Raw genomic sequence first — 26,406 nt, 5'->3', positions numbered from 1 at the left:
AGTGTCTCGCACAGAAATTTTTGGGCCAATTGTGATCGTAAGTCGAGGTCTACCTGTATTTGACCATATAATTTTGAATGAGATGGGGAGGGAGGGAAGGAGGGAGGGAGGGAGGGAGGGAGAAAGGAAGGAAGGAAGGAAGGAAGGAAGGAAGGAAGGAAGGAAGGAAGGAAGGAAGGGAGGGATGTAATTTCAAAAGAAATTCCACTCTTTAACTAAGACAAATGGGGAGGGCATGGGGGGGGGGAGGGTTTTCAAGCTATATAAACAGAGAGAGCAGACCAATTGTTTTCCCAAAGTTTTAATGAACTGAAAAAGATCTGTACATCCAATATGTTTGCACTAACACACTGTTTCGCGTAACTTGCTGGAAAATGTAGTTTCAAACCCTGCACTGGGAAAAGATCGTAAACCATGTTTGTCTTCAACCCCCACATCTGCAGGCTTGTCCTTTCTCTCTCCTAGCGCTGCATCTGCCTGTCACCGGACACATACATCCCCTTGTCAAAACAGATGCCCGGGGCAGCCCATACGCCCACAGGAGCTCTTCCTTCCACGTAGGGTGATGGGCTCACTTTGAAAAACAAGACCCTCAGTGCTTCTTTCTAGTCCAAGGCAAAGCTTGCAATAAGAGGTGCAAAAGGCAACTTCTGAAAAGTCACTTTTTCATACACGTGCACCCCCACTGCATCCCCTGCCCCCTTGATGCAAGGAATCCGTTCAGGAAGCTGAACTAAAGAAAGCCATGCTCCTCTGGTCAATGTGTAAAACGGCTGGGGGAGGGTGTGGGAGGAATTAACACACTCAGCATCTTTGACTGTGGGGCTCCAGCATCAGAGTACACACCGAGTCTCTGTGGAACAGGAAAATTATTCTCTTGGGAAAGGTTAAGGGATTGTTAGGCTGTAGCACCAAGTTTGTTTTTGAATACTTTAGAAGCTTTGTGATATAGGCTGCCTTGTACGACTTGCCACTGAGATTGCCAACGATACAACGTACACCTCCAACAATGGAGAAGGATCAGACAATCCTGAGCAGAGATTCTGCTTGGCCTCTTCTGCGAGCAATTACGACGTTAAACCTCCTTACGTGTCCAAAATGTCTCTTCCCTCCCTCAGCTTCTGCACTTCAGGTTTGTAAGTTCCCAGGTGAGCACAGCTAAGCAGCACGGCCAGTTTCTCGGAATACTTTCTTTTAAAAAAAAGTAATGACAAGATGTTTCCAAAAGTAAAAAAATAATGATAATAACATGATCTACAAAATCCTCAGGACGTAGGGTTGTCCAGTGAAGAATTTCCAAACACCTGGAGGGTGGGGTAAGGTTGAGATGAAGAGAGAGAAAAAGAGGAAGATCAGAAATATTTATGTGGCTTTATTTATGTGGCTTTCCGCAAAGCCACTAAGACCTGGTTGTTCCGGCAGGCCTGGGGCTGATGCATTTCCAACCCCACTTGAAATGTTGCGACTGTTGTTGTTTTTTTAATCTGTCTGTCTTTTGTCCTATTTGTATCCCCTTCCCCCCTTGGTTGTTAGCCGCCCTGAATCCCTCGGGAGTAGGGCGGCATACAAATTGAATAAACTACAACAACTACTACTACATGTCAAATTGATCGTATTTTGAAAATACTCTTTTAACCTGGTTAATTTTGACACCACCACCATCCCCTGCTCCCAGCAAACTGGGAAAGAAACCATTTAAAAAACCCCAGAAAATGAAATATAAGATTTTACCAGCAGTTTACTCATGATTCACTGCAGTAAATTTCAGTTCTGTGATCTCGGAATCGGGGGAACTACTTCCACTTCTGTCACTATAGGTATCCCTGTAAAATTCAGGCTGTTAGAAAAATAACAGGATTTCTCTTACATACATGAACAAATTCTGCTCCTGGTCTACTGATTCAGCGAGAATTCGTTGCCACTGAGACAAGAGGAATCAAGAGAAAGAACATAACTGTGATCCAGAGCAAATACTGGAGGTCTCAACATTTCTGAAGATAAGGTTGCTTGGCTGTCTTTATATAATAAACCTTTTTTTATATAGTGGGGACCCCTTCTTGTTTTTGTAACAAAATGATCTGTTACAGGAGGACTCCGCATTAGATAGGTCACCCCAAGGGTCGTGAAAGTTTTAATTTAAACCATTAAAAAAAACAAAAACGGAAATACGTGAAACTAAGATAAATACTTATTTGATGAGATGCAGAAAACAAAATACTTGGAATTCATACATCAACATAAAAGGCAGAAGAGTACATTGAAAATTAGAATCCATAGTTTGGCATGTGTATATGGGAGGGAAGTACAGAAGGAGAGAGAGGGAGAAGGAAAGAGGGAAAGAGAGTGGGGATAGGGAGGAGGGAGGGAGAGGGAGGAGGATGGAGAGAGAGGGAAAGAGGGAGGGACAGGGAGAGAGAGGGTGAGGGGAGGGGGGAGAGAGGCACGGGGAGAAGGAGGAAGGCGAGAGAGGGAGTTAGGGATGGGGGACAGGGAGGAGAGAGGGAGGGGAGGGAGGGGGAGAGAGGGAAAGAGGGAGGGACAGGGAGAGAGAGGGTGAGGGGAGGGGAGAGAGGGACGGGGAGAAGGAGGAAGGTGGGAGAGGGAGTTAGGGACAGGGGGGACAGGGAGGAGAGGGAGGGAGAGAGAGGGAAAGAGGGAGGGGACAGGGAGAGAGAGGGTGAGGGCAGGGGGAGAGAGGGAGGAGAGAGGGAGAGGGATGGGGAGAAGGAGGAAGGGGGAAGGAGGGAGAGGGAGTTAGGGACGGGGGGGGACAGGGAGGAGAGAGGGAGGGGAGGGAGGGGAAGAGAGGGAAAGAGGGAGGGACAGGGAGAGAGAGGGTGAGGGAAGGGGGAGAGAGGGACGGGGAGAAGGAGGAAGGCGGGAGAGGGAATTAGGGACAGGGGGGACAGGGAGGAGAGGGGGAGGGAAGGAGGGAGAGGGAAAGAGGGAGGGGCAGGGAGAGAGAGGGTGAGGGGATGGGGGAGAGGGACAGGAAGAAGGAGGAAGGGGAAGGAGGGAGAGGGAGTTAGGGACAGAGGGACAGGGAGGAGAGAGGGGAGGGAGGGAAAGAGGGAGGGACAGGGAGAGAGAGGGTGAGGGGAGGGGGGGAGAGGGACGGGGAGAAGGAGGAAGGCGGGAGAGGGAGTTAGGGACAGGGGGGACAGGGAGGAGAGGGAGGGAGAGAGAGGGAAAGAGGGAGGGGACAGGGAGAGAGAGGGTGAGGGCAGGGGGAGAGAGGGAGGAGAGAGGGAGAGGGACGGGGAGAAGGAGGAAGGGGGAAGGAGGGAGAGGGAGTTAGGGACGGGGAGGACAGGGAGGAGAGAGGGAGGGGAGGGAGGGGAAGAGAGGGAAAGAGGGAGGGACAGGGAGAGAGAGGGTGAGGGAAGGGGGAGAGAGGGACGGGGAGAAGGAGGAAGGCGGGAGAGGGAATTAGGGACAGGGGGGACAGGGAGGAGAGGGGGAGGGAAGGAGGGAGAGGGAAAGAGGGAGGGGCAGGGAGAGAGAGGGTGAGGGGATGGGGGAGAGGGACAGGAAGAAGGAGGAAGGGGAAGGAGGGAGAGGGAGTTAGGGACAGAGGGACAGGGAGGAGAGAGGGGAGGGAGGGAAAGAGGGAGGGACAGGGAGAGAGAGGGTGAGGGGAGGGGGGGAGAGGGACGGGGAGAAGGAGGAAGGCGGGAGAGGGAGTTAGGGACAGGGGGGACAGGAAGGAGAGGGAGGGGAGGTAGGGAGAGAGAGGGAAAGAGGGAGGGGCAGGGAGAGAGAGGGTGAGGGGAGGGGGGAGAGGGATGGGAAGGAGGAGGAAGGGGGAGGGAGGGACAGCAGGAAAGAGAGGGAGGGAGGGAGGGAAAGAGAGAGGTTAACTTCCTCCTTTAACCTTTCTAATATAATCTCACAAAGAAGCCGTTTCTGGTTTGTCATAACCTTTATCCTTTGCCAAATTTACACAACCAGAACTGACTTGGGGACAGACAGAGATCAAAGTTTTTGCTTAATGGCAACGGGAGGGAAAAATAATAAAGAACTGACCTTCCTTTAACCATGACCCAACACCCCAAATCTTTCCAATTACATATCAACAACATTGAGGACCGCCGAAAGAGACTAATTTAATATTTCAGAGAGAATCGAAACAGAAGCACGGGCAGAGCAGAGAGGCCTTTATAAACGTACTTCTCCCACAATGCACTGTTAATATTATATTAATTATAATATTAATCCAGGTGCAAGGGGAAAGGATGCCGTCATGAGGTCTTACAGTGTCAGACGGATGTAAATCTGGAGCTCCCACGCACTCCCAAAGCGAATCCCAAAAGTACAATGCAGGCTGGACTTACCTGGGAGAGAGTCTGCAGCCCTTCTGGAGATAATGTGAGAGTCTCCCTGCAGAAGCCAGGAGGAGGCCAAAGTAAGGAGGAGAGGGTTTTATGGGTCTGGATAGGAATTCTGGGTGATACTGAACCCCCACAAAAAAAGGATGCTCTAGAGGAAAAAAAATAAGACATTCTTTATTAGCTCAATGGCCAAAACTATTCATAAGGCTACATGAATCTATATAGATATATAAACGGCTGTGTGGGTGTGTATGTTCCGGCATAACTCTGGAACACCTCAAGCAATTTCAACCAAACTTGGTACACAGATGACTTACTCTCTGGAGACAAATACTGTGGGGGGTAAGACACCCCTAACACCCCTCGGGGTTTGGGTTCTGTTAAGATACAGCCTGTAGTGCCTTAAAATGTAGAAGTGCCTTCTACTGTACTGCTGTAAAATGGCTTCTACTGTACAGCACTGGAGTTCCCATGGTAACGGCTTCACAGTACTCCACAAGGGGGGAGTCCCTTTGGTAAGGGGGAAAATCCAACATTAGAAATTACGTTTGGTCCGGACATTTTCCCCCTATAAATAAATACCCGGCCAATGCCAGGTTATTGGCTAGCATCCTACAGGTGTGGAGCCATGGAAGAGAATATTTGTACTCAGGGTTGAACTTGGTGCTCTCTGAGCTTGGCTGGGTTTTTGTTTTTTTTGTTTTTTGCAGATGTTTCATTACCAAACTGGGTAAATCACTGATGTTATCTAGTTTGGTAATGAAATGTCTGCAAAAAAAAAAACCAAGCTCAGACAAGGACCTCACATGTTAGCCATCACTAAAATTCATTTTTTTTAAAGACCTAATATAGCAATTCTCTTTTTTTTTCCTATCTAAGGAAAGATCACTTCCACAAATCTCAGAGAAACCCCTAAAACTTTTCCTCGATTAACAATAGCAGGTTTCAGGTTTCGTTTTATTTATATGCCGCCCTATTCCCAACGGGACTCAGGGCGGCTCACAAACCCAAGAGGGGAAGGGAAACATAAGAACTACAAATACAAACCTTTAAAATAACCAAGAGACACACAATCGAGAGGGGAAGGGAACTCATCAACCCCAGGCCTGCCAACACAGCCAGGTTTTAACGGCTTTTCGGAAGGCCTGGAGAGAGGTGAGGGTCCGAATCTCTGCGGGGAGTTCGTTCCAAAGGGCCGGCGCTGCCACAGAGAAGGCCCTCCCCCCGGGTAGTAGCCAGATGGCATTGGCTAGTGGATGGAACCCGGAGGAGGCCAACCCTGTGCGATCTAATGGGTCTTTGGGAGGTAATTGGCAGCAGGCGGTCTCTCGCAAACCTTCTGGTGACGGATCAATGCTCACCTTCCAATTCAACCACTTCCATTCGCTCTCCTTCTACATCCTGGCCTACAAACTTCATACCTTTCTCTTCGAATGCGTTTTTCAGCTCCGGGTTTACCTATGTACAGAAGATGACACCAAGTGATAGTTTTTAACTGGACTTTGGAGAAAAAGGGTCCTTTCTAGGGCTGGGTTCCTGCCACGTCTAATCTCTTCTATAGAAGAGGTTCCACAAATCTACCGTGCCATTTAGAACTGGTTCTAGCTCCCTCCCCCTGCCCATCTGCACGCTTGCCCCACCCACTGCTCATTGATTGGCTGGCTCACCAATCGCCCCGCCCACTTCTAAGAGTCTTATCTAAACCTTAAAGTCTTAAAGCTGTCAAGTTTGAACACCCCTGCGGGTTTTATTTCCTAAAGAGTTAGGGGTGCAAGGGTCTTGGAACTTGACAGCTTTAAGACTTGCACACTTCAATGCCAGAGTTCCTGAGCCAACATTTTGGTTGCTAAGCAAGAGCGTTGTTAAGCGAGTTTCACCACATTTTACAAGTTGGCCACACCCATCCAGTCACACGACTGCCAAGCCACTCCCACTTGATCACATGGCCGGCAAGCCACTCCCACCCAGTCAGATGGCCGGCAAGCCACTCCCACCCAGTCAGATGGCCGGCAAGCCACTCCCACAAAGCAGGCCACACCTACAGAAGAGGTTCTAAAAATTTTTGAAACCAACCACCGATCATTTCCCCACCCACTGCTTTTCTTTCTCTACTCCAAGGAGCCATACCTCAAATCTGTGTCTGTGCCTTTCTTCTAAGTAATCACCATCTCCATACAGTTTTCCTATTGGTAGAGAAAATACATGGCCATTTGCTTATTTGAAACCAGCATACTTATTAATACCATACGTACCCCTGGCCTTTTCCTGATATAGTGATTTTCTTCCTCTTGCAGAAAACTTTATTAGAAAGCAGTCACCAAAGAAAGAATGCATGAGTCTATCTTCTAGTCCAGGGGTGTCAAACTCGATTTCATTGAGGGCCGTATCAGGGTTATATTTGACCTCGGGGAGGGGATAACAACCCTGTGAGGCGAGTTGGGCTGAGAGAGGAGGACTGGATCAAAGTCACCTCAGCTGGCTTTCATGGCTATGGTGGGACTTGAACTCACTGTCTCTTGCTTTCTAGCCTGGTGCCTTAAACCACTAGCCCAAACTGGTTCCCAAATAAATGGCGAGTGAGATCTTGCTGAAACGTTGCCAAGACAATTGCAATCTTACACGGGAAAAGATCCGAATACAACAAGACCAGCATACCTACACCCGTGAAAATCTATGAATAGATAGATAGATAGATGATAGAGATAGAGATATATATATATATATAGAGAGAGAGAAATAGAGATATAGAGATAGATATAGAGATATAGAGAGATAGAGAAAGATAGATAGATAGATACATGATAGATATAGATAGATAGATAGATAGATAGATAGATAGATAGATAGATAGATAGATATAGATAGATAGATAAATAGAGAGAGATAGAGAGATATATAGAGAGAAATAGAGATATAGAGATATATAGAGAGAGATAAATAGAGAAATAGATATATAGATATAGATATATAGAGATAGAGACAGAGACAGACAGACAGACAGATAGATATAGATATAGATAGATAGATAAATAGAGATAGAGAGAGAGAGAAATAGAGAAATAGATATATAGATATAGATATAGATAGATATAGAGATAGATAGAGAGACAGAGACAGAGACAGACAGACAGATAGATAGATATAGATAGATAGATTAGATAGATAGATAAAGAGATAGAGAGATATATAGAGATAAATAGAGAAATAGATATATAGATATAGATATATATAGATATAGAGATATAGAGATAGATAGAGACAGAGAGATAGATAGACAGACAGACAGACAGACAGATAGATGATAGATAGATATATTCTTTGTAGAGTTACTACCAAAGTCATCAAAATTGTCCCAAATTTCCTAGCAAAGTGGGATGGATGCTAGCTATAATTTCCCTTACTTTAAGCAGCCTGAGTAGTTGTATAATCAAAATACAATCAGGGGTCAAAAGAAAGGAAGGGGAGCGGGGGGCAGGGACGGGGACAAAAGGAAGGTCAAGGAAAGCATACTCATGACTGAGTTCTTGGTTTGGAAGATAGTTCTCCTCTTGCCCAGCCTCATGGTTCCACCCATTTGACCTGGATTGTGTTCCGGCATGTCAATTACCTGAGAAGTCCAAGAGTATGATATGAGGGAGAAGAAGTTAAGACAACTGAAGACGTTAAGCAAGTATGCAGGGAAAAACAAAATATGCAAGTTGGTTCATTTGCATGGGTTTAGTAGCATCTAAAAACAAAATTGATGGTTTCTGAAATTGGTAATCCATCAGAAGGGCTTAAACCCCCCATTTCTAACTGCCAATGCAGCTCATGTCTATCATGAGTTTTAGAGTGTATTCACGCGAGTGCATAATGTGTAACATTATATGCATATGTGACTTAAACACACATATAGAAACATGCAAAAGTTTACTTTTAAGGTATCTACAACACTCTTGAATAGAAAGACTGTTCTGACCGAGGCTTCCCAAGAGCATGAAGCAAACTCCTTGCCCCAACAAAACCCCTTTCATTAATTTGCTGTGAATTCCGCTCATTCACATCCAGAAAAGTCTTTCAAGGGAGGATTTACAGTCACAGACCTTATCTAGCTCGGAGAGCTGTCAGGCCAATATCTGCAAAACTTCGCGAAGAGCCATGAACCAATTAAGCGAACTAATTGTCTCCTGCAAACTCCACTCCCCTTTCGCTCCTCTTTTATTTCCTCTGGAAGGGGCCGTTCATCGTCCACCTGTGGTCTCATTCCCAAGTCGATCCCTCTTCTTTAGCTGTTCCCTTTGTCTGGCAACTCTGCGCATGCGCACACTGGGAACAGGCTCCGGCTGTTCATCTGCCTCACTGATGTCTGACTCTGAAGACAGCTGATAACTGCCAGTCGGCTCTGGCCCCCTCTCTGCCTCCAACACAGAGCCTTCCCCAGACTCCAGGACTGGCCCATGTTCCTCCCCAACCTCCTCACTGTCCGAATCTGCTGCCAATTCTGCTGGCCACTGGGGGGCCACAGCAAAGTCAAGTAAATGTAACACACATCCTATTTGGTCAAATTGAGAGATTCACTGGCTCTAAATAAAATAAAATATAGACATTCATATCTACAAAAAAAGGGGGGGGGAGAGCAAAGACACCTAACTTCAAATATGAGACAAAATTTTAACAGAAGTTCATCAATCATAACACTATAGGGAAGTCTAATTATTCTCATCATAATTCATTCTAATCAGGGCATTTTTTTTACATTTCCTTTCAAAATAATTGTTGTGAGAAGGGAGGGAGGGAGGGAACAAATGTTCTTGGTACACATGAAAAGAAACCACAATGGATTTTAAAAAGTATCATCACACTTACTACTGGGTGTGTAGTTTTGGGGTCAAATTCGGTAGAGTTGGCATCTGTGGACGATAAGGCTTTGATCACATAAGAAAAAAAATCTACATTTCCAGTGGAAAGCAGCTTTTCCATTAATTAGCATGAAAGGCAATGTAACCCAAGACTCAGAGCAAACGATTCACATATACTGGTCAATGCTATCCTACCCAAATCATTAACATACCATGTTGTATATTTTAATAATCCACTACTTAAGTTTGAACATTGTAAATAGGTGCTTTCTTATTAAGACCTCTACACTTAGGCTACTAAACAAGGCAAGAAAAACATGGAGATTTGTGTTTTGTATTGTGGACAGTTTAGAGAATTAAAAGCTCATTCCTTTAGAAACTCTTGTGAAAACTGGGTAAAGTGAAAATTACCTTAAGTATAAAAAGCTTTATTGAGATTTAAATGTTCCCAGCGTATTGCTACCCTACAACAATTATATCACAAGTGATTTTAAGGGTTAACATTCTGAAAGACAGACCCAAATGTTTATCTTCCCACGCCTTTACCTTGCCAGCCAAGGATGTTGCGGGCAAACTCCACAACAGCTAACTGCATTCCCAGACAGACTCCTGTAGAAAACAGAGCAAGGAGATATATTTAAAAAAAATATGCACTGGTATTCTCAAATACCCAGCAGAATTCCTATTACCCTTCTTTATTAGACTTTACATAAGCAGCTGGAGATCGGGTACAGGATAATTTATGGCCTTACAATAATGCATCAGTCTGGCCACACATGATTTCAAAGAAATCAGATAGGTTTCTTGGGATAATACTGAAGAATATTTCTTTATCATGTCAAGCAAGCTGATACAGAAAGGACCATTTCAATTCTGGTTCACGTACAAAGCAATTAGTTGAATTTTATTTATCTTATTGATTGATTGGTTGGTTGACTGATGATTGATTGGATTAACTTTGGAGGCCACCCAACAGTTTATGCTGTAATAAAGAACTATGAGAAAAAGATCATGAGCTGTGGTGGCGCAGTGGTTAGAATGCAGTACTGCAGGCTACTTCTGCTGACTGCCGGCTTGACTGCAATTTGGCTGCTCGAATCTCACCAGGCTCAAGGTTGATTCCTTCCTTCAGAGGTCAGTAAAATGAGGACCCAGATTGTTGGGGGCAATGGGCTGACTCTGTAAACCGCTTAGAGGGGGCTGGAAAGCACTATGAAGTGCTGTTACTAAGTGCTATGTATGGGCAAGAGGAAACAAACATCAACACGCTGAAGAAAATTCAACGGACTCAGCAATCACTCTATCCCCAGGCCTGGGAACAAAGCCAAGTCTTTAAAGACTTTGGGAACATCTCAAGGGTGGGTCACATGAACCGCTGCAGAGATGCTCTTCCAGAGGGCATGTGCCTTGACACATCCTTCTTGGCTCTCAAGAGATGACACTGATTAATTGAAAGAATTTGGAGGGCACCCATCCTACTGGTCCTACTGGACAGGTAGAAATGGTTGGACACAGAGATCAAAGAATAGGCCCAATATCTTGTAAACTAAAGTTCTGCTACATCTTTCTCCATACAAAAAAAAAAATAACATTCAAGCATATTTTCTCACCTAGGAAAGGTTTCTTCTGCTTTCTTGCCCAAGAAATGGCTTGGATTTTTCCTTCTGTGCCTCGAACACCAAAACCACCTGGAACCAAGACTCCGCTAAACAAAGAAGGAGGAAGCCTGTTGGATAAACCTGGGCACTCACTTCACCTTTTACATTATATTTATCCTAGTCCTCTGAAAACGAACTGGATTCACACAGTAAAATACACACCACAATGCACTCCACCTAGTCTGAACGAAGGAGGCTTAGTAAAAACAATCCCAGTCATTTTGTTTATAAAGCACAGCCATGGTGCTTTGCTTAACAACCTTAGTAGAAACCACCATGATTTAGCCCAGCGTTAATCCAGCAAGAATTTCTCCAGATTGTTGTTTGTGCAAATAGTATCACCGCCAACATGAGACAATAAATCCGGAAACACGGCTCAAAATAATGGGGTGTTTTTGCAACATCAGTCACAAGCAAGAATGAAGATGTTTCAGCCAAGCAGGGATTTGCAGCTGAAATTTGACAGAGGTGCGTATCATAGTAACACCCCTCTACTGAATGCTGATTGTCCAAAGTTCAATCTCTAGAAACCTCTAGGAAAACTACTAAGAGCCATGGTGGCACAGTGGTTAGAATGCAATATTGCAGGCTACTTCTGCTGCCTGCTTGCCTGCCAGGAGTTTGGCAGTTCGGGTCTCACCAGCTCAAGGCTGACTCAGCCTTCCATCCTTCCGAGGTTGGTAAAATGAGGACCCGGATTGTTGGGAGCAATGGGCTGACTCTGTAAACTGCTTAGAGAAGGCTGTAAAAGCTCTGTGAAGCGGTGTATAAGTCTAAGTGCTATTGCTATTGCTACTTGAGCTTTAGAGAGCCCCTGACACCCATATCAATAGCTCTGGGGCAGAGGTGGGTTCCTACCAGTTCGCACCAGTTCGGTAGAACCAGTTCGTCAAATCTACCGAACCAGTTAGAATAGAAGAGGTTCCACCAGTGGACCCAGAAAGCAGGCCACACCTACAGAAGAGGTTCCAAATTTTTTTGAAACCCACCACTGACTGACAGACAGACAGACAGACAGACACACACACACAGACTCACAGAGAAAGAGAAAGAAATACATAAATAAAAAAAGAAAGAAAGAAAAAGTGAGAGAGATGAAAGAAAAAAAGAAAAAGGGACAGAGAGACAAAAGGAAGGGGAGAGAGAGAGAGAGAGAGAGAGAGAGAGAGAGAGAGAGAGAGAGAGAGAGAGAGAGAAAACACATGGCCGGCAAGCCACTCCCATCAGGTCACATGGGCGGCAAGCCCCTCCTCCAAAGGAGGCCACACCCACAGAGTAGGTTCGAAAAATTTTTGAAACCCACCACTGCTCAGAGGGATCCCATTTGTTCATTCTGTGGCACCATCATATAATCATCACCCAGAGGCAATCTGCAGTATGTGGTTTGTGGACAAGGAACTTCTACATGGCATTTATTTATAATGATATTTATAAACAAAACAAAAAAGCAGTTAAAGGAACTTGCTACGTTTAGCCTAAAGAAGAGAAGGGAGCTATGATAACGGCATTCCAAAACATGAAGGGCTGTCACAAGGAAGAGGGTGTTGGATTTATTATCCAGAGTATCCAAGGATAAAACAAGAAGCCATGGGTGGAATTTTAATTGTGAGATAGCCAAATAAGGAGGGATTTCCTGACCGAAGGAGCTAAGAAGCCGTGAAACAGCCTGCCTCATGAAGTTGTGGGTCCTCCACCCACTGAAAGTCTTCAAAAAAAGACTGACAACCATTTGTCTTGGATGAAATGAGGATTTCTGCCATGGGCAGAGAATTGGACCGGAAGATCTCCAAGGTTCCTTCTCATCCTATTATATGTCACCCTCTTCTTTAAATAGAATTCCAAACCAGCTGGAATTAGAGCCAGCAATAAAAGCTTGTTTCTGATATATTTCATCCTGTTGCTCAGAAACAGGAAACAAGGCCCGGTGCCTAACTCATAAAAGGAAGACATTTTAACACTGACTCAACAAATCTGGCCTAATAAAAAATGAAGTTATTGCTGGGAGAAGCACAAAAACACCTTCCATAAAAAGAGGAGACATTTTCTCGTCATAGCAAGGAAGAGGACGAATGCCTTACTCAGCACTGCAAAGCTTCTGCCAGGCTTCGTGATATCGAACTGGTTCTTCTTGTAATGTAACCGGTTCCAAATTAGCAGAATCAATATACTGGAGAGAAAGAAAGAAAGAAAGAAAGATTGTCTCATGTTAGGCCTTGAATGTCAAGGTTTGCTGATCATTGCCTTGATTTTTCTACTAACTGACAAAATAGAAACCAAATGATAGCTTTGATATATATTTTTCTTTTGAAAAAACTCTGTTCCAAGTTATAGTTTATAGTTATAGTTTTATTGATTTGTATGCCGCCCACTCCCGAAGGACTCCGGGCGGCTTACAATAAAACAAGGGAGGGGGAATAATACACAAACAACATTAAAATATACAACAGTCACAATCTCCGGGGGGCTGGATATTTCGAGAGCCCCCCCGGCCCGCTGGAGCAGCCAGGACTTAACAGCTTTGCGGAAGGAGGGTAGTAAGGGTCCGGATCTCCACGGGGAGATCGTTCCAGAGGGCTGGCGCTGCAACAGAGAAGGCTCTCCCCCGGGGAGTCGCCAGCCGACATTGGCTGGCAGATGGGATCCGGAGGAGACCTAACCTGTGTGATCGAATCGGTCTATAGACCCGTGATGGCAAACCTATGCCAAGGGTGCCACAAGGGGCACATAGAGTCCTCTCTGGGTGCACATGAGCCGTCACTCCAGCTCAGCTCTACTGTACATGCACCTCCCACTGGTCAGCAGATTTTCAGGTCTCTGCCTTGCATGCGTGAGGGAGGGGGTTGCGCGTGCATGCTCAGAAGGCAAGGGGAGCGAAGGGGGCTTGCCCTCCTTATGCCTCAATTTTGGTCCCAGGAGGCTTCAGGAAGGCCTGCTAGGCCCAAAACAAGGTGCATGTGGGGGGGGGGGGTATCACATGTGCATGCAATCAACGTTCTTAGAGAACCTTCGGTCTTCTTTGGAGGAACAGAAGAAATTCCATATGCCAATCTTTAACTTTTCGCTCTCAAGACCTTCTCACTTTTAAAAATTATGAAGGGTCCCAAAAGAGCATTTGTTTGTGTAGGTTACATTGATTAATACTGTATTAAAATTAACACATAGAACATTTATTGAATCATATAAAAATAATATTAAACATATTAACATAAAATGTTTCGTGAAAAACTATTTTAACAAATAAAAAAATAATAAGATATATTTTACATTTCTAGGAATATCTTCCATATCTGGCAAATAGTTTTTATTTCGTGCATCCGGGAGGATCTTGAGCAGCGGTGACAAACTCAAGGCCCGGGGACCGGATCCAGCCCACAGGGTGCTTAGATCTGGCCCGTAGGGTTGCCTTGGAAACAACGAAGGGCCGGTGCCTCCGCCAGTGAAAACGGAGCTCAGGGGGGCTACACATGGCTCACCCAAGCTCCGTTTTCAGCTGCAATGGCCTCCTGCAACCCTATGCCAGTGAAAACAGAGCTCAGGAGTGATCAGCAAGCGATCAGGCCGCCACAAGCACCCGACACGAATGACGGCGAGCTGGCCACGCCCACCCTGGCCACATACACACACACACTGAGGTCAAACACAACCCTGATGCAGCTCTCAATGAAATAGAGTTTGACACCCCGGTCTTGAGGGACCCTCAGAATTCCCTGAACCACACTAAGAAATGCTGGTGTACTCTGTCTTTTGATCCATTTTCCCCGTTGTGTTTATTATAGCTATGGAAAAGTGTACAGTAGCCAATTGGGGGATTGACACAATATCAACATCCCAAAGATTCTCTTACACATTGTGACCAATGCTGGCATCACTGTTATCACATTAATAAGCTCCATTATTTCTAACATTGCTGGACTGTATGGGGTGGGCTGGTTTTTGTCGTTGTTGGTAAACATAGTAGAATTTGTGCCAGTAATAGCATTTTAGGTGCCATAGGAATATCCACTCAGGGCAGACACCCATATAGATTTTAAGTTTCAAACGAAACCAAGCAAGGAAAAAAATATTTTTGGGGAGGTAGTCAGTGGAAAAAGCATACCCTTATCTCGAGTTTGTGATTGATTGCTAGAGCAGAATGTTCCAAGGCTTTAATGACAGAGGCATATGAATCTGAAAACTTTGTATATTTGCCAACCAGGGCAATAGAACAGGTCTCCAATAAGCGATCGTATCTGTGTGAAAAACCAAAAGCACGTATTTAAAAAGTGAATATCAAAAAGTTTGGAATGAGAAAGCCAATATTAACATTATAATCTCACAAGACAATTTACTGGTTAATATGCTGGACTAGAAATAGGGGACACTCCTGGGGACGAAAGCTATGGCAAATCTAGACAGCATACTAAAAAGCAGAGACATCACCCTGCCAACAAAAGTGTGTATAATCAAGGCTATGGTTTTCCCAGGTGCAATGGATGGCTGTGAAAGTTGGACCATAAGAAAGGCTGAGCGCCAAAGAATTGAGGCCTTTGAACTCTGGTGCTGGAGAAGATTCCTGCGAGTCCCTTGGACTGCAAGGCAATCAAACCAGTCAGTCCTAGAGGAGATCAACCCTGACTGCTCTTTAGAAGGCCAGATCTTGAAGATGAAGCTCAAATACTTTGGCCATCTAATGAGAAGGAAGGACTCACTGGAGAAGAGCCTCATGCTGGGAACAATTGAGGGCAAAAGAAGAAGGGGACGACAGAGAATGAAGTGGCTGGATGATTCACTGAAGCAGTAGGCGGGAGTTTAAATGGACTCCAGAGGATGGTAGAGGACAGGAAAGCCTGGAGGAACGTTGTCCATGGGGTCGCGATGGGTCGGACACGATTTCACAAATAACAACAACAAAGAAACAGGAAAACATGGATAGGCACAAAAACCAGCTGGGGTGACTGATCCTAGGAAGAAGGCCAGAGCAACCATTTCTGAAACTGCTACCTAGAAAAATGACACAGATTTGTCCACATAACTGCCAAGACTCCATTTCAACTCAAAGCACCATCACTATTACCACCCTCATCAAAATCCACACATGCAGTAAATTGGAGAAAATGCAAATTATTAACACTGCTAATTTTATTTATTTATTATTACATTTACATCTGCCCCCCCAACCCAGATCTCTCTGTCCAAAGCAAGTAGACTGTAACATTTAAAAAGGTACACTATGAGCTTGGATGCAGAGGTGGCTTCATGAAAGACATTCTGCAAACTAAAACTTATCTCAGCCAGAGCCAAGTTAAGCAAACTGGGTCTTCAAGCCAGGAAATAGACTAGTCCAGTGTACTGTATATCTCCAAAAAAATCCTTTTAAAAAATAGCTATCGCATTTATATATTACTTCACAGTGCTTTACCGCCCTCTCTGAGTGGTTTACGGAGTCAACCAATTGCCCCCGACAACCTGGGTCCTTATTTTATCGACCTCGGAAGGACAGCTGAGTCAACCCTGAGCCTATTAGGATTAAAGGAATTGAACTTCTAGCAGTGAGCAGATTACTGCATTCTAACCACTGTGCCGTCATGACTCCACAATTATAATGGAGGATTCCATGTCCTATCCTTTTCATCTATGGTCTGAAGTGGTGTGGTCTACACTATAGCAATCTACATTTGGGTGCCATATGGTTCATTGTTGTGGGAATCCAGTGATTGTCTTAGGTGGCTGGGGTAACCAGGACATCATTGCAAGCAATAACACGCTTTCTTTGAGGATATCAAACTGCACAGCCATTGTGCTTTGTCGTCTTAGATTTAAAAGTTTACTGCATGGCGTGAAACTAGCCAGAATTACTGTTTGCCCAGAGTAGCTCTCACCTGTCTGCCATCTCCTTCCACTTCATCAGCATTCTCTGGGGCTGCTTTTCAATGGGAAGGTTGAGCCTGTGTCTAAAATAATCCACCACTCCTTGCTCCTCTAGCAACAGAGGAACACGATAGATGGAAGAGAGGTCATGGACACAGATCACCTGTTGGAGCAAAGCAAATTATTTGGTTAAGCAAATATTACTAGGATCTTAACAGCCGTATCTGCAAATACACATAACGACGCACAGAATTAAGTGCTGCTCTGGCAAACAGAAAATCAAAATAAGGTGCATTGCAAGTCCCAGCTAATTGGAAAAAAAGGGGGGCTTCCGTACATAAAGTCAGCTGCACAGAATTCTCTTGATTTGACCTAGATGCGGGTCTCCCGAGCTTTGATGAAAAGGAAAGATAGGCAACCAGCAGCCTACAGGTAAATGCTTCAACACCTGTTTTACAATTCGTCATCACTGTGATTTGGTGATAAGTGACTGAAAATCTACCTTGTACATTTCTTTTTTTTCCCCTAGATAATTAATAAGTTAGATAGGAGTTCATAACTTCTTGAGAGACCGCCTGCTGCCAATTACCTCCCATAGACCCGTTAGATCGCACAGGGTCGGCCTCCTCCGGGTTCCGTCTACCAGCCAATGCCATCTGGCTACCACCCAGGGGAGGGCCTTCTCTGTAGCAACTCCAGCCCTTTGGAATGAACTCCCCGCGGAGATCCGGACCCTCACCTTTCTCCAGGCCTTCCGGAAAGCCGTCAAAACCTGGCTGTGCCGGCAGGCCTGGGGTTGATGAGTTCCCCTCCCCTCTCGACTTGTATGGCTGTATGACTCTTGTGTATTTTAATTACGTGTATTGTGTTTGTATCCCCTTTTCCCCTTTCGAGTTGTTCGCCGCCCTGAGTCCCTCCCGGAGAAGGGCGGCATACAAATAAACTAAATATAAATATAAATCTAATCTAAATCTGTTCTGTGCAAGCAGAAACTATTACATGAAATCAAAAGCCTGCAGAAAACGCACATCTATGCCGAACGTTACTGTTAACATGAAGCAACTTTACCTGTTCTGGTTCTACATGACAAAACATGGAAATTTTCTCTTTCACCGAAGTATCCAGAGGCGTAGAACATCTGCACACGATCTAGAAAAGAAAATAGTGAAACCTTCAAAAGATTTGCCCAAGGTTTAAATCTAGCCTTCAAACAGAATTTGGTTAGCTCACCAAAGAACAATTAACCGCATTATACTTTCTCAGCTTCTGGGAACAGATAATTATCTCTTTCACAGCAATTTATTTTATATTTCTCAAATTGCTGAAAAACATTTTCCCAGCCTCAGCCTGACAGCCGTTTGAAATCCAGCCAGTGGGGTTTTTTTGTTTTTTTTACATACATCGTATCAAAACTTACTAGATCTGGTGATAGACCCAGGCCCCGAAGTTCGCGAACACTATTCTGGGTGGGTTTTGTCTTCTGCTCCCCTGTAGAACTTGGCTAAAAAAGCCAAGCCAAAAAACATAAAACAAGAAGACAACGTGTCAAATTAAGATCAGATTTATTTCCCAACCTCTTTGAAAACCTCCAGGTCATTCTTGCAATCTGTTTATTCATTTGTTTATTTGTCTACCATGTTTCCTCGAAAATAAGACCTCCCTGGATAATAAGCCCTATCGAGCTTTTGAGCGCATGCGCTAAGATAAGCCCTCCCCCGAAAATATTTCAACACAGCAACAGCCAGGAGGTGACCACGCTTGCCACTTCCTGCACCTCAAAAATAATAAGACCTCCCCGAAAATAAGAACAAGTGCTTATTTCGGGGGTCAAAAGAAAACAAGTGTCAGGCCTGCAGTTATATATCTTTTAGAATTTTGGCCTGCCACACTTTTTCTTATTTCATTATGCTGTTTCATTAGTATAGCAATAGCAATAGCAGTTAGACTTATATACCGCTTCATAGGGCTTTCAGCCCTCTCTAAGCGGTTTACAGAGTCAGCATATCGCCCCCACAATCTGGGTCCTCATTTCACCCACCTCGGAAGGATGGAAGGCCGAGTCAACCTTGAGCCAGTGAGATTAGAACCGCTGAACTGCAGATAACAGTCAGCTGAAGTGACCTGCAGTACTGCACCCTAAACACTGCGCCACCTCGGCTCAGTATAGTCGATGGGAGGGGGGAATAGAAGGAGTAGGATTGTGGAATGTATTGTTTTCATTCTTTACTAGAAGCCAAGGTCATCCTTTGTCTCCGCACCAGTAGACCTGACTGTGGGTGCCAGCGTGGAAGAAGAAGATTGGACCATGTGATGGATTGTGGGTGTGGGGACAAGATCATGAACTTTTAACTGGGTGGAATTTGATGGCATTTCCAGTATTGGGATTAACACAGATGTGCTAAGATGTCTGTTTTATTAAATTGGAACTTTAAGGATCGTTTTGCCTTTGATTCTGATTTAATTCTACATGATACTTGGAATGCTGACAACAAGACTGTCTTATTTTTGGGGAAACACGGTAGTTTCTAGGCCATCTAATTCCACAAACAGTTTCCTACCATTACAAACAGAACAAGCAAGGTGAAAGAAACAATTCCCAACCTTTTGGATATCATAACCCGAAGCCTTAGCAAAGAGCAACCTTGGTTCTCTGGGACCAATACTACAAGGAACTGCCTTATGGAATCTTACCTGGGGAACTAGACTGACGTGAATATTACAGAAGTTCTCTCGCTTGACTTTGAATTGAAATTGGCGGAATGCTTCAATAAAAGGCATGCTTTCAATATCTCCCACTGTTCCTCCGAGCTAAAATACAGACATCGAAAATTAAATGCAAAGCTCTTTTCTTCAAAGCACAAACCCTGTCGTTGTCCCCCATCTCCTTTTACCATATTCAAATTTAACAATATTTCAGCCAAATCCCTTCATGTACTTTTCTTAACTATAGCAATAGAATTTTTTATTGCCCAAGTGTGATTGGACACGCAAGGTATGTGTATGCGCTCTCAGGGTACGTAAGGAAAATAAAATACATTCATCAAGAATAAAAAGATACAACACTTATAGTCAAGTTTAAGCTATCAAAACATATTAGGAAACAAATAACAATATAAATTGAAAGATACAAGCAACATGGTTTTAGTAATAAGTTGGAAGAGATATATACTAATAAGGAAGAGAATAATAATAGTAATGCAATCTAACTAAATTATTGACAGTGTTGTGGGAATTAGTTGTTAAGTAGAGAAATGGCATTCAGGGAAAAACTTTCTTTGTGTCTAGTTGTTCTGGTGTGCAGTGCCCTATGGCGTCGTTTTAAGGGTAGAAGTTGAAACAATTTATGTCCAGGATGTGAGGGGCCTATAGATATTTTCACAGCCCTCTTTTTGACTCGTGCAGTATACAGGTCCTCAATGGAAGGCAGGTTGGTAGCCATTGTTTTTTCTGCAGTTCTAATTATCCATTGATAATTGTACTTGGACTTATATACCACTTCATAGTGCTTTAAAGACCTCTCTAAGTGGTTTACAGAGTCAGCATATAGCCCCCAACTATCCAGGCATTATCAATTTGGATATTTTGGATATTTGTATATTAATTTTCTTGTGCTGATTAATGACCATAAAGTATGGTAATGTTTTTTGGTACCTTTAGCAATACCCAGGTGGTAATCATCAACCAATATCTTACAGGTTTAGTTTGTCTGAAGTCCTGGCAAGAGACACAGAAGGCCATGGACACCAACCTCAATCACACAGACTTGGGGTTCCATGCCATCTTCATCCACTGGGATCCGTGCTTGTCTCATCACCCATTCCTGGATGGCATCAGTAATGTGGGGCACAACTGTAAAATAATTTTTGAAAAGTTATTGTTTCAATAATTTCTGGCTACATAGGTTTCATCATGATTTCTTTCCCCATAACCTCCCGTCTCCTGTTTTCAGGGCTGACATCATATAAGCTAACAGTAAAGGTTTCCCTCACACATAGAGTCGTTCCTGACTCTAGGGGGCAGTGCTCATCTCAGTTTCAAAGCGGAAGAGTCAATTCTGTCAATTCTCCGTGGTCATGTGGCCGACATGACTAAACGCCAAAGGCGCATGAAACACTGTTACCTTCCCACCAAAGGTGGTTCCTATTTTTCTACTTGCATTTTTACATGCTTTCAAACTCTAGGTTGGCAGAAGCTGGGATAAGTAACGGGAGCTCACTCCATTACACGGCGCTTGGAATTCGAACCGCCAAACTGCCCACCTTCTGATCGACAAGCTCAGCATCTTAACCACTGAGCCACCACGTCCCTTTTTCTGGCTACATAGTTGGTTTCAATTAGAATCATCTCATGTTAACACTGAACATTCATTTCTTGGTGAATTTCTGGTTATTTGATTTTATTAATTCAATCTAGATGCTATCCAACTCTAACCAATTTGGCTATTTTGTTTTATCCAATAAGGTTACTGGATACCTTATCATTCCTGTTGTCTAGTGACACTGCATTCTCGTGAACATATTCCTGAGTAAAGTCTCCACTGTTCTAGCTTACAGCAACATGCAAATACAACTAGAATAGTATTAGGTGTTCCAGGGATGCCAGCAGGTTAAGGTCAAAAAAGTCAAGATGGCGACTTTAACGATGCAATCAAAGCTCCGTGTACATGACACACATAAAAAACTATGAAGCTTTGATTACTATGAAGCTTTGTTTCACTGTGGCTGATATCTTAATTTTTTGACCACTCCCTAAAGACATCCTTGAGTTGCTCTAACAATTATTCTCTTCTTTATTTATTTATAGCATTGGAAAGAAATGTTTTTTAAATAATGCTTTCAACTGTGTCTCGAAGTGCCCAAATTACTCATCTCCAGGTTATCAAAACACCAGGAGAGACAGTGGCCACAGTACATAAAAACTACAGTACATAAACTACAGTAGTCTTTAAGAAGATGTTGGATAGCCATTTGTCTCAAACGGTATAGGGTTTCCTGCCAAGGCAGGGGGTTGGACCAGAAGACCTCCAAGGTCCCTTCCAACTCTGCTATAGTATTGTATTGTATAGTACATAAGCTACAGTACATAAAATACATGGTCTTTATGGTTGAAATTAAACAAAGTCTGCAGCCAAAGGAGAATGAATCCATGTTTAATACTTTACCTTGCACTGTTTTACCCAAGTAGTCTCCCTTCCTTTCCTTGTTGATGACATATTGGTATATTTTCCCAGTGGTCAGATTATTGTCCTTTGTGAGCCGGATATCAAGAAACCGTTCGTAGTTACCCAGATCCAAATCCACTTCTCCTCCATCATCCAACACAAAGACCTCACCTAAAACAAAATGACCACCACAGGTAAGCTTTGTGTTGCCTTCTTCCGCCTATCCAGGTCTGTGTACTGAAAGCGTCCCTCCAAAACCTTTTTCCCAAGCCTAGCATATTCCCGATTGGTGAGCAATGGCAATGCCAGCTGAACCATCCTAGGATCATCTACTGTGCAACTTTCCGAAGGAGCCTCAACATTTGCTTCCCACTGTAGACCAAACCCCAGCAAGGATCTCTGCTGCCTGTCACTTTCGTTGCCTGAACCATCTACAGCAGTGTTTCTCACTTGGGCCTTTTAAAGATGAATGGACTTCAACACATTGAAGTCCATGTATAGGGCTGCCCATTTTATAGGCATGACTAGGAGAGGGGCTGATGTTAAAGAAAATAAAAATGGAATAAAAACAAAAGCAAAAATTATAAATATAAATAATATAAAATAGCCCAATACACAGATTGGACTCTCTGTACCGTATTCTTTTTTTTTTAAAGTAGAGAAATAAGAGAATGGGCTGCCATCTGTCAGAAATGGTATATAGGGTCTCTTGCTTGAGCAGGAGGTTGGACTAGATGACCTACAAAGTCTCTTCTATTATTTTCTATTCCTATTTCTTTTCTATTCCTTTTTCTTTTCTATTCCTTTTTCTTTTCCTATTTCTATTCCTATTCCTATTTCTATTCCTATTTCTATTGTATTCTATTTCTACTCTACTCTACTCTACAAAATGTACCTTCTGTACTAGAATGTGGAAATACTCAGTCCTTGCTGCTATATCAAGAAGAGGTTTTCATCTCGTCTTACCGTGTTCATAAGGAGAGAAGGTGCCTGCATCAATGTTAATGTAAGGGTCAATTTTAATGGAAGTGACGTGTAATCCACATGATTTGAGGATCGTCCCAACGCTGCTGGCAATGATTCCTTTTCCAATCCCTGAGATGACACCGCCTGTTACCAAAATGTACTTCATTTGTTTCAATGTCTAAAAAAAGGGAAAAAAAGTCGAGTTTCATAAAATATCGCCACTGATTTATTGGTTTTGGCGTTGATCAGTCTTGCTGACCAATACATATCTCTTAACATAAAACAAGATTATATTTATTGTATATCTTGCAGATTTAAAGCCAGTGTTCAATTTTACATTGTTATTGATTTGGCTGCCCATTTGTTTTCCATATAAGATTACACTTTTTCTTTTGTACTTGTCTTTATGTTTTACAAGCTACTTTGTCTATATATGCAGTACTGTTTAATAAAATAAAGCGCCATGCTTCCAGTTCATTAATACTAATGAAAATCAGACGCACTTTCTACTTTTGCCTCTCCCCATAAACTGGCCCTTTTAAGGAATTAGCAACAAACACACCTTCAGGCTTTATGGTCTCTACCATACATAACTTAGTACCAAGTTATTCACTTTGAGAAAGGTCAGAACAACTAAAGACTTTAGCAAACTATTCTATTTACAATCCTTCATTGTCTTTAAAACAGTGTGTTCCAACCTTGACACACATCTTAAGGCTACCAAGGTTGAAAAACAATGTTTTATTAAGAGGATCATGAGACAGCAAAACGCATGTATTCCCAGATCAATAGGAGGCTAAAAAAACAGTGAAAATGGGAGCAATTGCTAATTCATTTTATATATCTTTTTATTCCACAAAAGAACATCATATGGGTCCATTATACATTAAAATAAACGAAGAACACAATGGATCAGAAGAAAGGTTAGAAAGACAGCAGCAATTAAATATTTCACATCAGATTAAAAATCTGAAATTAGAAAGCCTCGGTTATAGGTATTTAAACTGCCTAGAGTCGCTTAAGTGTGAGGTGATATAGAAATTGGATGGATGGGCAAGCGGACAGATAAACAGATAGATAATATAGGGTCTTCTAGAGGTATAAGGTAATATTCTCAATGAAATCATGGAAAAAGCAATACAGGTAAAGGTAAAGGTTCCCCTTGGACATATGTGCTAGTCGTTCCCAACTCCGGGGGGCGGTGTTCATCTCAGTTTCAAAGCCAAAGAGCCAGCGCTGTCCGAAGATGTCTCCGTGGTCATGTGGCTGGCATGACTAAATGCCGAAGGCGCACAGAACGCTGTTACCTTCCCACCAAAGATGGTTCCTATTTTTCTACTTGCATTTTTACATGCTTTCAAACTGTTAGGTTGGCAGAAGCCGGGACAAGTAACGGGAGCTCACTCAGTTACGCGGCGCTAGGGATTTGAACCTCCGGACTGCCGACCTTCCTGATCAACAAGCTCAGCATCTTAACCACTGAGCCACCGCATCCCTAGAGGCAACTTGGACTTTCTGGGTTTTTTTTTCTTGGAAGACGTTTCGCTTCTCATCCAAGAAGTTTTTTCAGCTCTAACTGGATGGTGGTCAGAGCTGAAGAAGCTTCTTGGATAAGAAGAAAAATGTCTTCAAAGAAAAACCAGAAAGTCCACTTGCCTCTTAAAAAAGCATCTTTCAGACAACCAGGTTATACATATATATAACCTGGATGAGTGAGAATCTTCCTAGACCTTTTGACTTGAATACACACAAACACTATCTATCTATCTATCTATCTATCTATCTATCTATCTATCTATCTATCTATCTATCTATCTATCTATCTACCTACCTACCTACCTACCTACCTACCTACCTACCTACCTACCTACCTATCTCAACTTAAGAGTAGAAAGGAAGGCATCTGGAGAGACAAGAGTTTAAGAAACACTATCCTAAGTCAGCTAAAAGAAAGCCCAGAACCCCATCCTGATGCTGACTTAGTGCAGCCCCGGCATTTAGGGCCACCAATGCAAAACCTCCTGGACTGCTTTCCCACGACCAGCTCCATCCCGTTTACCCAACAACAAACCCATTTCCAGGCTCGAGGGGGGGGGGGGGGTCATCCAGAGGACCTTCGCCCACAGGACGTCCCCGAAACTCAGCTGACCAGCAGCCGCCTGGAGGTCTTGCATTCGTCAGAACCCGCGCAAAAGATCCGGGCAACCTCGCTCGTGTCTGCAGCCGCCACCCCCTCCGGTACACGTGGCAACGCGGGGGGTCGCCCGAAAGGACCCCGAAAGGCAAGCCATGGCAGCCGCTTTGTGTGTCCCCTACCCTCCCCCCACCCCGAAGATCCAGGGTCGGACTCATCCCCGGTCCACACGGGGATGATGGGCTTTGTAGTGCGAGGAGAGATCTGGGGAACAGCCTCCCTCCCCCCCTCCACCGTCGTACCCGTGTCAAGGGCCAGCCCCGGTGCAGCTGTTATCCCAGCACGAAGCAAACCGGCTCCGGCGTTTGACAGGCGATGCCCGAGAGCCTCCCCTTCCTCCCGGGCCAGGCCCAGGAAAGACACTCCGCGCCCGCGCCCGCGCCCGAATTCCGCTCCCCCCCCCCGATACTGACCCTCCACAGGGCCTGTCCACTGCGCAGGCGCGTGGATGCGGAGCCCTCCCAAGGCTTTATTCTTTTTTTTTTTAAAAAAAAAGAGCCCGTCCGCGTCTGGAGAAGAATCTTGCGAGGTCGGCAGAAAACCAGAGACTACGAACGCATGGAACCGGCGCGCGGGCGCGCTTAAAAAGCACGCGGAGGCGGGTGAGGGAAGGGAGGAGCCAGAGGCGGGCAAAAGAGTGCGGGCGGGCGCGATGGAAACGCATTTTATATATTATTTTTTTGAGGGGTTGGGTGTACGCCTGCGCGAACTTAGACGCAGCGCCGCTTGTTCCGCCTTCTTCCCGAAGTTGTTTTTCTATAGGCTGGGATTTCATAAGGGGGCGGGATAAGGGGGCGTATCTCCGAGAGGCCGACATTCTGCACACCAGAATGAATGAGCGAAGTTGACTGGGAGAGGATCGCGCAATGGATGGATGGATGGATAGATAGATTGGGTAGATAGATTAGATAGATAGATAGATAGATAGATAGATAGATAGATAGATAGATAGATAGATAGATAGATAGATAGATAGATAGATAGATAGATAGATAGATAGATAGATAGATAGATAGATAGATAGATAGATAGATAGATAGATAGATAGATAGATAGATAGATAGATAGATAGATAGATAGATAGATAGATAGATAGATAGATAGATAGATGATAGATAGATAGATAGATGATAGATAGAGTTTTGTAAACTCTCCCGGCAGTGATTTTCTGGCGTCCAGAACTTTTTTTTACAGCCCTGATAGAATAACATCGATTTATTTGCTTGCATGTATTCATTTGATGTCCAGTATAAAGGTAAAGGTTCCCCTCGCACATATGTGCTAGACGTTCCTGACTCTAGGGGGCGGTGCTCATCTCCATTTCAAAGCCGAAGAGCGCTCTCTGAAGATGTCTCCGTGGCTGGCATGACTAAACGCATACTGTTACTTTCCCAAAGGTGGGAAGTATTTT

The 26,406-nt window shown here is 44.0% G+C and overlaps 1 protein-coding gene across 3 annotated transcripts; it reads right to left on the bottom strand.

The window, feature by feature from the left end:
* Nucleotides 1-285: 285 nt before the first annotated feature.
* Nucleotides 286-25,534, bottom strand: CTPS1 (CTP synthase 1). Of its 3 annotated transcripts, none has more exons than XM_087728437.1 (19): nucleotides 25,409-25,534; nucleotides 22,802-22,979; nucleotides 21,836-22,006; nucleotides 20,423-20,523; nucleotides 19,366-19,482; nucleotides 18,092-18,175; nucleotides 17,743-17,823; nucleotides 16,686-16,837; nucleotides 14,924-15,056; nucleotides 12,906-12,994; nucleotides 10,780-10,874; nucleotides 9,716-9,778; nucleotides 9,177-9,220; nucleotides 7,842-7,938; nucleotides 6,459-6,514; nucleotides 5,693-5,789; nucleotides 4,335-4,479; nucleotides 1,732-1,837; nucleotides 286-1,304 (listed from the first exon to the last, which is right to left on the bottom strand). In XM_087728437.1, exons 2-18 carry the CDS (start codon nucleotides 22,965-22,967, stop codon nucleotides 1,765-1,767), a joined length of 1,764 nt encoding a protein of 587 aa, XP_087584563.1. In that variant the 5' UTR covers nucleotides 22,968-22,979; nucleotides 25,409-25,534; the 3' UTR covers nucleotides 286-1,304; nucleotides 1,732-1,764. The 3 variants fall into 3 exon arrangements, with proteins under 3 accessions (XP_087584563.1, XP_087584561.1, XP_087584562.1); XM_087728435.1 differs by having other exon boundaries at nucleotides 1,732-1,823; XM_087728436.1 differs by lacking the exon at nucleotides 25,409-25,534 and adding an exon at nucleotides 25,238-25,373 and having other exon boundaries at nucleotides 1,732-1,823.
* Nucleotides 25,535-26,406: the final 872 nt, after the last annotated feature.

The sequence above is a fragment of the Thamnophis sirtalis genome, unplaced genomic scaffold, assembly GCF_051295495.1.
Source record: "Thamnophis sirtalis isolate CommonGarterSnake01/CBP01778 unplaced genomic scaffold, rThaSir2_p1.2 scaffold_13, whole genome shotgun sequence".
NCBI classification, from domain to species: Eukaryota; Metazoa; Chordata; class Lepidosauria; order Squamata; family Natricidae; genus Thamnophis; species Thamnophis sirtalis.
The sequence above is the reverse complement of the archived record's forward strand: the minus strand, read 5'-3'. Positions and strand labels throughout refer to the sequence as shown.

Coding starts and splice junctions, on each gene's coding strand:
- CTPS1 (XM_087728435.1), bottom strand. CDS start 22,967: ATGAAGTACATTTTGGTAACAGGCGGTGTCATCTCAGGGATTGGAAAA. Junction 19,483..20,422: donor CCCAAGTCTGTGTGATTGAG/GTTGGTGTCCAT, acceptor TCTGTATTTTAG/CTCGGAGGAACAGTGGGAGA. Junction 16,838..17,742: donor GTCATGTAGAACCAGAACAG/GTAAAGTTGCTT, acceptor TTGCTCCAACAG/GTGATCTGTGTCCATGACCT.